Raw genomic sequence first — 11,440 nt, forward strand, 5'->3', positions numbered from 1 at the left:
AGACACCTTCCTTTTCCAGGCAGCTATCATTAGTGCAGTTGTGTGTTTGCATTGCCCCTTATCTCTGGTGACAAAGAAGAAACTCTGTTTCTTACAGAGACCATATGCAGGGTGTGGGCTCTCTGCAGACACAGCCACTGTAGGCCTGGTAAAACACTGAGAGCCTTGTGTTAGTTAATTATCAACCTCTTTTGTTCTTGGAGCCAGTACCAAAAGGTTTCATGTGCCCTTGTTTCATAAGAAGCTCTTGTGTCCTATTGGTACTTCTATTCAATTTAGACATTTTAGACTTTAATTTTCTTCTGCCCAATGTCCACATCAAGCAAACTGAGATGGTAATTATTTCCAAATTTCTAATCCCACATCTTAAGTGCTACACAGTGTAACTTGGAAATGCAAAACTTATTTAAAATACAAAGAAACATAGGAAAGGAAGATAATAATATTGTTTTGTTGGAAGCCAGAAAACATCCCAAGGTGTATCAATTAATCAGTAAGAGCTGTCAGTGAGTCAGCCTTAATGTCCTGGGCATAGCAAAGGGATGGATGGCAAAAACTATGTTACACAACTACGAGAACAGAAATCTGGGGAATGCAGAGACAGAGCAGGAAGTTGTGTTGATGAACTGGCATGGCCTGGGGAAACCCACAACAGGATCTATGCATGTAGAAAGCAGTAGAAAGTAGAAAGCACTGTGTGACAGAGAGTACTATCTCTCTCATATCTCCCTCCTCCATCCTCTTACTCAGCCTCAATGATTGAAATTCCCACAGCATACTTGAAATCATGAGAACCATCTGTGGTACCAAGAGCCAATCCAGTTCTAAATCCCTCGTGCTCTGACTGACTGAAAAATTTCCATCTCTTGTGCCCTACTAACCTGAATTCACACAACAGGTTGACTTCTCTAGATGACATATATGAACAACAAGGGGAATACAACAGCAGATGTTTCTGTTCATTTATTGACTATTTGAGATGGTGTGTAAAATTATACTATTAAAATAGGCATATCTGTTAATCTGCACAAAAGACACATCACTTCTCACTGAACTTTAAACTGCTGTCATTCACACATCACACTGTGGTATCATTCCATGTAAGGCTGAAATGGAGGTGCCACTCTCTATACACTAGATGTCTCTAGAAGACTCACCTGGTATTCCTGCTGTTCTTTGCTGTCCTTGGAAGATAGACAGGCTCTGTTATTGACCCCTGACCCACAGTGACATGGCTAACAAGGTTCATAGGCAGCTACAACTGTGGGCTGCACTCCTCACCACTGTTACAAATCAGTGTGCCAGTAAACTCAGTGGTGTATTTTGGCATATACATGCAGCATGCGGACACCAGAACCAACAAGAGGAGGTAGCAGCCGAACACCAGAGCAATACTTCATTGACGAGAATTCTGAAGAGAGAATGGGGCCTACCTACTTAAAGCCTAATGTCCTTACCTATTTCCAGCCTGAAATGCTCACTAAACACCTCACTCTTTGCCCCATTGTCTGCTCTGCAGTGAAAATCCCCCATGTGTTGATTCAGAGCGATTTGCACAGTGAAGGTACTGTTCAGTGCCTCTGTACTTTTGTTCTGGAGGCTTCTGTTAAACTTGACAAGGATGAAGGTGACCGGTGGAGTTCCTCTGACTGACTTGCATAGTATATGGGCTTGGTAAATCAAGTTTTCTTTAGTGACTGTATATGAGATGTTCGGTTTAGACACTCGCACTGTAAGAGAGACAATTAATTGAATAAAGCACAAAAGGCTGGTGGCACACAGAAACAAAACTGTCAGAAAGTTGTAACAAAGGCTAGCTGCACTTTACCTTTGATCGTGACTGTGACTGTGTTGCTCGCAGTGTTATATTTGTTTGTTTCATTAACCTGGTTTCTTGCTACACAATAGTAGTCCCCTGATTGGTTGGTCTTGACATGATCAATTAGCAACCTGTTCCTGATAAACTTGTGCAAAACTGGTTGCATATTGAAGAACCAATCATAAGAGAGGTGGGTGCCATTCACTACTTCACAGTGAAGGGTGAGCTGGTCTCCCTCAAAGAGAACAAGTGCGTCATTTTTAGCATCAGTCGCAATATATGTTCCAACAGGAGGTACTGCAAGAGATCAAGCACATAGTCAGACATACTTCAAGCAACTGATCTATTCAACATTATTCCTTTAGTCTTCTCCAGTAGCTGGAGCTGCTCAATTGTGTATTTGGATTCTAATTTGAAATTAAAGACATGAATAGATCTAAGCTCTGACTGAACTTACCTATTACTTTAAACTGAATGCTGTTGCTTAACTGAGGTCTGATGGTGTTACTGTCTTCCACCTTGGCTTCACAGCTGTAGTTTCCATTGGAGCGCCTCGTAACTGGGAGGGTGAACCGAGCGGGTTCATTGTTTACTGATTTTTGGATGCCGACCTGTTCCTCTCTGTTTCCTCTCCATAGGACATACACAATGGTTTCTGGTATTGCAGGTGCCACACACTGAAAGTATGTGTTTATTCCCAAAAGGGCTGCGTCTGGTCCTGTGAGGGTGGGTTTCTGTAAGACTGATGCACCTTGAGGAACACGCACAGGAGAGAAGACAGCTCTGCTCAACAGATCACTCAGGACATACAGTAATTTAGCCTGGTCACTGCAGACCATAACACTTAAAGAGATATCACATCCACACTGGCAAGAGGTGCTATATGGAAGTCCTTATTAACTACCTGGCTGGTTCAGATTAAAAGGAAAAAGAATAACATTTTGTATTTTCTGTGACAGACACTCTCCTGCAACATTGTACCACCTGGATCAGAAAGAAGAATGCAATCTGCTTTAGGAACTTGACCAACTTGTAAAATAAAAAAATAAATAAACATGACAACAGTACTTACTATTAACGATGTCACAATTCAAACCTGTAACTGAAAAAACAAGGTATATGGGTCAAAATAGGAATTTTGCATGTATGCATGTTTAAGCATATATTTGAAATAAAAAAACAATCACAATTGTAATGGAAAATAAGCTAATTAAACACAGACATTGCTTTTCAAGATTTAATGTTGTTGTTTTTATTTTACTCCGAGCTTTTGACATATTGCTGCATATCAGGAAATATTTGATGAAACATTGAGGTAAGTATCATTACATTATCCATATACAGTACAGTATTCTTAGACAAACACACAAAAAGCCTTTACTGTACAATTGCTTAATAAAAGCTGTGGAAAGATGTTCCAAAAACAAATCTTGCAATAACAGAAATTCTTGTATACATTAATCCTCAGTAGTTTAGAAAAGGTTACATTACATTTAGGTTTTTACAACTTATAGAGCGATACATAATTTCAATTCTGAGAGGAGCAGAATAATACACAATGTTCACATTAGCAGGTTCAATGTCAATGGAGTTAGTCACTTAAGGAAAATACAAAAACTGCAGCCCAATATCTGCATGGCTATGCATTGTCACCTTGGGTGCTTTTCCCCAAATTAAACGAATGTCTCACTTACTGAAAATCAGCAAAGCAAACCCATGAAGCTTCATCTTCACCCCTCTCTCCTCTGTTGTTTTCACACTTGAGGAAAGATTATGCACTTCAGCTACTAATAGGAAGAGAAAGTTGTGCTTGGCTGTTGGAAAGACACCCCCCCAACGACCCACCCATGGACAGTGGGAGCGCAATGTGAACACTGATATCATTTGTCTTCATCTGCAGTGCAGAGATAGTGAGTCCCTGTCTGTCCCTCACAGTTCACAGCCTAATGTGTAAGAGCTGAATACAGAGATAGCACTGGTTAGGCACTGCAGAATATAATACAAGGTATGGACTAAGGTGTGGAGATTAACCTATAGCATCACAAATATTGGGAGATGATGGGTGACACAATTTAAAATAACTGGTCTAGACTGTGCAGCTATACAGGCAAAAACAACAACTAATTTAGTACTGGGCTGATGCTCATTTTCTTTGTCATGCTTTATTATGTGTGTGTGTTTAGAATAAACTATCAATGACATGATGATAAGTAGTGGTGATATGCAGTCATGCAACAAGCTGAACTATGTTTTGTCCTGTTTCTCTGGCAGTAAAGAAAATACAGTTGCCGTACACAGACTGTGCACTGGACTGTGGCATCAGTGTGGTTGTACACAGAAAGGATCTTCACCTGCTACTGATTTTGAACCCTTGATATTAATAGAGATGTGAGCATGACTTGCTGTGCTGTTCATTGATGTTCCCACCTTTCTTTGCAGTCAGTAGCACACTTTAGACACCATTCTGTCCCATTTCCAACATGGCAGAAAGAACTCAGACAGGAAAAATGTTCTGACCTTTTAGAAATACTGCCTTACCTTCTTGCCTGTTCCTATAGACCCTGAGACCAGAGTCCAGAGGAATGTAGCCACTGCGCTTTTGTCTCCATAACATCTACAAGTGTTGACTTGGGATGAGGTCGTTTAATTCCTTGTATCTTAACTACTGTTTTCATTTCATTTATGAATTATACACACCTGAATCTTATTAACTTCTCACTCTCACCCTTCCTCTCCTGCAGGATACATCCTCCAGCAAACAAACTCAGATTCCTTCTTATTAAATTCATATTTTAATCAGTGAAGTGGACAAATGACATAAAGCAATCCAAGGCATCATTTAAAAAAGGACAACATATTGTTTTAGGAATAGCTAGTTTTAATGTTTAAATGCACACCAGGAATCAATTCATATGTATTTGTAATTCAAAAATTACAAACAAACAAAAACATACAGGGAAGTAAGGATTAAAGATTTCGATTAATTTGCACTGTCAGCTCTACCAGTGAATGAAGAACAAGTTCTCTGATGAAGGTATGTGGTCCATAAGGAAGCCACATGGAGTACAGAATTCTGGGGAAAGCAGAGGTAGAGGAGGAAGTGATGCTGATGGACAGCAGGAGGGCAGACAAACCCAAAGCAGGATCTCAGCAGGACAGTAGAGGGCACGGTGACCCAGGGAGCAGCGTCACAGGAATGCATCTCCAGCAACCTCTCTCTACCACAATTATTTAAATTCAACATTCCTGAAAAACTGAGATCCACCCCTGGTACCACCAACCCGTCCAGCCTGCCTGGTCTCTCTTAATCAATCCTGTTGGCTGTGGATGCCTTAATATGTTTTTTTGGTTGTGGTTTCAGATGAGGGGGTGCTGTGATCGGTCAGTTGTTAAAGAAGTTGGACTTACAATCAATCAATCAATCAATCTTTATTTGTATAGCGCCCTTCGCAGGGTAGCCACAGAGCACTTTACATACAGCAAAATAAAAAACATAAATACAATAAAATCAAATATAGACCTGTAAACATTTTACATGACTTACAATCCAACTTACTTACTTCAAACATTTTCTGAGATAGGGCCACTACAACCGACAAGTTCAGACCGGAAAATCTTGAAGTTGAAGCTTGAGTCTTTACTGGAAACAGAGTCCTAGATACAAGCTGTCTACAAGCACCTTCCAGGCAGCTATCATTAGAGCTCTATTTCTTACAGAGACCATAATGCAGGGTGCAGTCTCTCAGCAGACACAGCCACTGCAGGTCTGGTTATTCTCTAAGAACCTTGTTTTGCAGTTAGTTAATTATCAACCTCATTTGTTTTTGGAGACGGTTTTTGGTCCTTCTATTCAGCTTATAGACATTTATGACTTTAATTTTCATCTTCTCAATTTCCACATCAAACAAACTGAGATAGTAATTATTTCCAAATTTGTAATACCGTATCTTAAGTTCTACACAGTGTAACTTGGAAATGCAAGACATGTCATTTAAAATACAAAGAAACATAGGAAAGGAAAATAATAATATTGTTTTGTTGCTGCTGGAAGGCAGAAAACATCCTGAAGTGTATCAATTAGTCGTTAAGAGATGACAGAGATTCAGACATCCTTGCCTGGGGATGGCAAAGGGATGGACCGCAAAAATTATGTTATACAACTACGAGAATAGAAATCTGGGGAATGCAGAGACAGAGCAGGAAGTTGTGTTGATGAACAGGTATGGGCTGGGGAAACCCACAACAAGATCTAAGCATGAAAGTAGAGAGCACTGTGTCACAGGGAGTACCATCTCTCTGATGTCTTCCTCCTCCATCCTCTTACTCAGCCCCAATGACTGAAATTCCCACAGCATCCGTGAAATCATGAGAACCATCTGTGGTACCAAGAGCCAATCCAGTTGAAGTCCATAAAACCAGGTCTAAATCCCTTGTGCTCTGACTGACTGAAAAATGTCCATCTCTTGTGCCCTACTCACCTGGATTCCCCCACCGAAGAGGTGATCTGGAGAGCATTAAGGATAGTATCTTTTGTAAAACATTGCAAGAATAATATTGCTTTTAAATTAATAGGAGTGTTGTCTGCTTGGGTACAAAAGCAGTGTTGATCTGAGGCCTTTCCTTCTGTCTGAGATTTGGCTCAAGATGAGTTCTCCCACAATTCAGTCTTTTGACAGTGTCACATTTTGGTTGCTTCTCTCATTTCTGAGTAAGTTATAGAATCTTCTTCAAGCTACAAGAGAGAAAATTCTTGCATGACAGTGCATGAACACATGCATTGAAATGTTGTTTACACTGTGTTTTGGGCAATGCTGACCCCTATGGGGAAGGCAGGGCTTCACAAGTACAATGTGGGAGAGGAGACATTTACCTGGGTCTCAGACACTGACTTCATCTTTGGCTCCTCCGGCTCCTTACTGCTGAGAAAAATACACTAATCAAATGCTAGATCTGACGCTACCACTGAAATTTCACACAGCAGGTTGACTTCTCTTCTTGACATTTCCACATATTTTAATCGTGCCGAGTCAGGAACAACAAGGGAAAGGGGGTGGGGAAGGCATGTGACAGGAACAGCAGATGTTGCTGTTCATTTATTGACTATTCGAGATGTTGTGCAAAATTGATTCTTACCTTATACTATTAAAATAGGCATATCTGTTAATATGCACAAAACACACATCGCTTCTCAGTGAAATATGAACTGCTGTCATTTACACATCACACTGTGGTATCATCCCATGTAAGGCTGAGACTCAGGCGCAGTATTTACTTGCTGTGCTGTTGCAGCTTGTGTTGAACACTAGATGTCTCTAGAAGACTCACCTGCTATTCCTGCTGTTCCTTGCTGTCCCTGGAAGATAGACATGCTTTGTTATTGACCCCTGACCCACAGTGATATGGTTAACAAGGTTCATAGACAGCTACAACTAAAGGCTGCACTCCTCAGCACTCTTAAAGGTCAGTGTGCCAGTAAACTCAGTGATGTCCTGTTTTGACCACCCTGTTTTCTATCAGTTATTTAGCTGAATTGCTCAATTGTTTTAACTAACTGTATTTTAAGACATATAAATGGAAAACATTTACTACTAATATGTTAAATGTCTTGTAGGGGACTTTGAGAAACCTTTATGAAAGGAGATATATATCATGGCGATATCATTTTCTTCCCTGGCAGTGGAAAACTGCATCTTAAACCTGTTTACATGCATTTTCTGTGGAAATGTATAATATACTGTAACATCCTAACATCTTACAGACCCCCACCAGTGCGAGGTGAGTAATGGATGAACTTACTGTATCTTGACATGTAGATGCAGCATGCAGCCAACAGAAGCAACAGGAGGAAGTAGCAGCAGAACACCAGAGCAATGACTTCAGTGAAGAAAAATTCTGCAGAAAGAACGGGGCAACAGCTATGAGAGAGAAGCACGGATCCAATCATGGGAACACCAGAAAGACTGTGAAGAGGACAGGAATAAGGACAGTGTTGTGGAAAATACGCACCATAGTGGCACTATTAGTGCTTTAGCTCTGGGATTTAGATAGAACTGCTGGAATGCATTAACTCAAGTTACAGTTTATCAACACACAAGATAAGCTACACCTTCCCTCTTTCTAGCTCCCACTGCGTCTCACTCCTTAATATTCAAAGCATGAATAAACAACAGGGCACCTTTCATTTTGACAACCTGCGGTTGGCTTCTTATCCGGTGAGTGTCGTCGAAGCTGTCGCGGGCCTCGCAGTGATAGGAGCCTGTGTTTTGTGGGTTGATATGGGACAGCACGAGGGTTCGGCCCTTCTCCATGGTTGAGTGAAAATCGCCCTTCTCCTCCAATTGCGATTCATTTAAAAACCAGAAGTACCGGGGGAAGGACCCTCTCTCCACGGAGCAGGTGAGTATTATCCCCAGCACCCTGAAGCTTTCATGCAAGAAGTGCTCAGTCTGCAGTGTCACGGGACCCCCCACTGGAACTGAAGGGATAGAAACAGTGGATATGCACACAGTCACAAAGCAAAGAGTTTTTAAGTGCTGAAGAACTCAAAGTAATCCATTATTTTATTAATGTTTAAACAGATTGTAGACTTATACACAGGATAATGCATTTGGTGGAGGTTGAACTAATAATGTGGTAATTGTGGAGAACGTTCTGTATTTTTAATGTCCCACAAAGAGAGTTTGTTTATTGAATGAGTATTAACATGCAACAATAGAAAAAAGCTTTATATTTCTTCCTTACCTACTTCCATCATTAAAGGTTCACTAAACACCTCACTCTTTGCCCCATTGTCTGCTCTGCAGTGAAAATCCCCCATGTGTTGATTCAGAGCGATTTGCACAGTGAAGGTACTGTTCAGTGCCTCTGTACTTTTGTTCTGGAGGCTTCTGTTAAACTTGACAAGGATGAAGGTGACCGGTGGAGTTCCTCTGACTGACTTGCATAGTATATGGGCTTGGTAAATCAAGTTTTCTTTAGTGACTGTATATGAGATGTCCGGTTTAGACACTCGCACTGTAAGAGAGACAATTAATTGAATAAAGCACAAAAGGCTGGTGGCACACAGAAACAAAACTGTCAGAAAGTTGTAACAAAGGCTAACTGCACTTTACCTTTGATCGTGACTGTGACTGTGTTGCTCGCAGTGTTATATTTGTTTGTTTCATTAACCTGGTTTCTTGCTACACAATAGTAGTCCCCTGATTGGTTGGTCTTGACATGATCAATTAGCAACCTGTTCCTGATAAACTTGTGCAAAACTGGTTGCATATTGAAGAACCAATCATAAGAGAGGTGGGTGCCATTCACTACTTCACAGTGAAGGGTGAGCTGGTCTCCCTCAAAGAGAACAAGTGCGTCATTTTTAGCATCAGTCGCAATATATGTTCCAACAGGAGGTACTGCAAGAGATCAAGCACATAGTCAGACATACTTCAAGCAACTGATCTATTCAACATTATTCCTTTAGTCTTCTCCAGTAGCTGGAGCTGCTCAATTGTGTATTTGGATTCTAATTTGAAATTAAAGACATGAATAGATCTAAGCTCTGACTGAACTTACCTATTACTTTAAACTGAATGCTGTTGCTTAACTGAGGTCTGATGGTGTTACTGTCTTCCACCTTGGCTTCACAGCTGTAGTTTCCATTGGAGCGCCTCGTAACTGGGAGGGTGAACCGAGCGGGTTCATTGTTTACTGATTTTTGGATGCCGACCTGTTCCTCTCTGTTTCCTCTCCATAGGACATACACAATGGTTTCTGGTATTGCAGGTGCCACACACTGAAAGTATGTGTTTATTCCCAAAAGGGCTGCGTCTGGTCCTGTGAGGGTGGGTTTCTGTAAGACTGATGCACCTTGAGGAACACGCACAGGAGAGAAGACAGCTCTGCTCAACAGATCACTCAGGACATACAGTAATTTAGCCTGGTCACTGCAGACCATAACACTTAAAGAGATATCACATCCACACTGGCAAGAGGTGCTATATGGAAGTCCTTATTAACTACCTGGCTGGTTCAGATTAAAAGGAAAAAGAATAACATTTTGTATTTTCTGTGACAGACACTCTCCTGCAACATTGTACCACCTGGATCAGAAAGAAGAATGCAATCTGCTTTAGGAACTTGACCAACTTGTAAAATAAAAAAATAAATAAACATGACAACAGTACTTACTATTAACGATGTCACAATTCAAACCTGTAACTGAAAAAACAAGGTATATGGGTCAAAATAGGAATTTTGCATGTATGCATGTTTAAGCATATATTTGAAATAAAAAAACAATCACAATTGTAATGGAAAATAAGCTAATTAAACACAGACATTGCTTTTCAAGATTTAATGTTGTTGTTTTTATTTTACTCCGAGCTTTTGACATATTGCTGCATATCAGGAAATATTTGATGAAACATTGAGGTAAGTATCATTACATTATCCATATACAGTACAGTATTCTTAGACAAACACACAAAAAGCCTTTACTGTACAATTGCTTAATAAAAGCTGTGGAAAGATGTTCCAAAAACAAATCTTGCAATAACAGAAATTCTTGTATACATTAATCCTCAGTAGTTTAGAAAAGGTTACATTACATTTAGGTTTTTACAACTTATAGAGCGATACATAATTTCAATTCTGAGAGGAGCAGAATAATACACAATGTTCACATTAGCAGGTTCAATGTCAATGGAGTTAGTCACTTAAGGAAAATACAAAAACTGCAGCCCAATATCTGCATGGCTATGCATTGTCACCTTGGGTGCTTTTCCCCAAATTAAACGAATGTCTCACTTACTGAAAATCAGCAAAGCAAACCCATGAAGCTTCATCTTCACCCCTCTCTCCTCTGTTGTTTTCACACTTGAGGAAAGATTATGCACTTCAGCTACTAATAGGAAGAGAAAGTTGTGCTTGGCTGTTGGAAAGACACCCCCCCAACGACCCACCCATGGACAGTGGGAGCGCAATGTGAACACTGATATCATTTGTCTTCATCTGCAGTGCAGAGATAGTGAGTCCCTGTCTGTCCCTCACAGTTCACAGCCTAATGTGTAAGAGCTGAATACAGAGATAGCACTGGTTAGGCACTGCAGAATATAATACAAGGTATGGACTAAGGTGTGGAGATTAACCTATAGCATCACAAATATTGGGAGATGATGGGTGACACAATTTAAAATAACTGGTCTAGACTGTGCAGCTATACAGGCAAAAACAACAACTAATTTAGTACTGGGCTGATGCTCATTTTCTTTGTCATGCTTTATTATGTGTGTGTGTTTAGAATAAACTATCAATGACATGATGATAAGTAGTGGTGATATAGTTGTGCATCAAGTTGAACATTCCCTTTCCAACATGGCAATGAGAACTCAGACAGGAAAACTGCCCTTTTAGAAATATTACCCTACCTTCTTGCCAATGCTTTGCCCATGCAGGACAGGCTATGTTCCTATAGGCCCTGAGACCAGAGTCCAGAGGAATTTAGCAAAAACATAAAGGGTAGCGCTGTGCATTAAAACTCTTGAATCTTATTAACCTCTCACACTCACCCTTCTTCTCCTGCAGGATACATCCTCCAGCAAACAAACTCAGAATCCTTCTTATTAAATTCATATT

General features: G+C 40.4%; 2 protein-coding genes across 9 annotated transcripts; both read right to left on the reverse strand.

Moving 5' to 3' along the window:
• Positions 1-107: 107 nt before the first annotated feature.
• On the reverse strand, positions 108-3,977 carry LOC136749897 (Fc receptor-like protein 5). Its single transcript, XM_066704519.1, has 5 exons — positions 3,514-3,977; positions 2,892-2,921; positions 2,277-2,570; positions 1,829-2,116; positions 108-1,730 (listed from the first exon to the last, which is right to left on the reverse strand). Exons 1-5 carry the CDS (start codon positions 3,701-3,703, stop codon positions 1,438-1,440), a joined length of 1,095 nt encoding a protein of 364 aa, XP_066560616.1. The 5' UTR covers positions 3,704-3,977; the 3' UTR covers positions 108-1,437.
• Positions 3,978-4,676: 699 nt separating this feature from the next.
• LOC136749898 (Fc receptor-like protein 3) lies at positions 4,677-11,421 on the reverse strand. 8 transcript variants are annotated; one of them, XM_066704528.1, is made up of 10 exons: positions 10,617-11,421; positions 9,995-10,024; positions 9,380-9,673; positions 8,932-9,219; positions 8,561-8,833; positions 8,011-8,294; positions 7,616-7,711; positions 7,145-7,172; positions 6,690-6,735; positions 4,677-6,323 (listed from the first exon to the last, which is right to left on the reverse strand). In XM_066704528.1, the coding sequence occupies exons 1-9, from the start codon at positions 10,804-10,806 to the stop codon at positions 6,710-6,712; spliced, it is 1,509 nt and encodes a 502-aa protein (XP_066560625.1). In that variant the 5' UTR covers positions 10,807-11,421; the 3' UTR covers positions 4,677-6,323; positions 6,690-6,709. The 8 variants fall into 8 exon arrangements, with proteins under 8 accessions (XP_066560625.1, XP_066560624.1, XP_066560623.1 ...); XM_066704527.1 differs by having other exon boundaries at positions 4,677-6,551; XM_066704526.1 differs by having other exon boundaries at positions 6,690-6,738.
• Positions 11,422-11,440: the final 19 nt, after the last annotated feature.

This window comes from Amia ocellicauda, chromosome 5, assembly GCF_036373705.1.
Source record: "Amia ocellicauda isolate fAmiCal2 chromosome 5, fAmiCal2.hap1, whole genome shotgun sequence".
NCBI lineage: Eukaryota > Metazoa > Chordata > Actinopteri > Amiiformes > Amiidae > Amia > Amia ocellicauda.

What these genes read in the sequence shown, in the direction of transcription:
- LOC136749898 (XM_066704521.1), bottom strand. Translation starts at nt 10,806, where the DNA reads ATGATATCAGTGTTCACATTGCGCTCCCACTGTCCATGGGTGGGTCGT. An exon ending in GTTTGCTTTGCTGATTTTCA is followed by an intron (nt 10,025 to 10,616) that starts GTAAGTGAGACA and finishes TTGTTTTTTCAG; the next exon opens with TTACAGGTTTGAATTGTGAC. An exon ending in AGTCAGTGTCTGAGACCCAG is followed by an intron (nt 6,552 to 6,689) that starts GTAAATGTCTCC and finishes TCTCTCTTGTAG; the next exon opens with CTTGAAGAAGATTCTATAAC.
- LOC136749897 (XM_066704519.1), bottom strand. Translation starts at nt 3,703, where the DNA reads ATGATATCAGTGTTCACATTGCGCTCCCACTGTCCATGGGTGGGTCGT. An exon ending in GAATTGTGACATCGTTAATA is followed by an intron (nt 2,571 to 2,891) that starts GTAAGTACTGTT and finishes GTGTTCCTCAAG; the next exon opens with GTGCATCAGTCTTACAGAAA. An exon ending in AGTCACAGTCACGATCAAAG is followed by an intron (nt 1,731 to 1,828) that starts GTAAAGTGCAGC and finishes TCTCTCTTACAG; the next exon opens with TGCGAGTGTCTAAACCGAAC.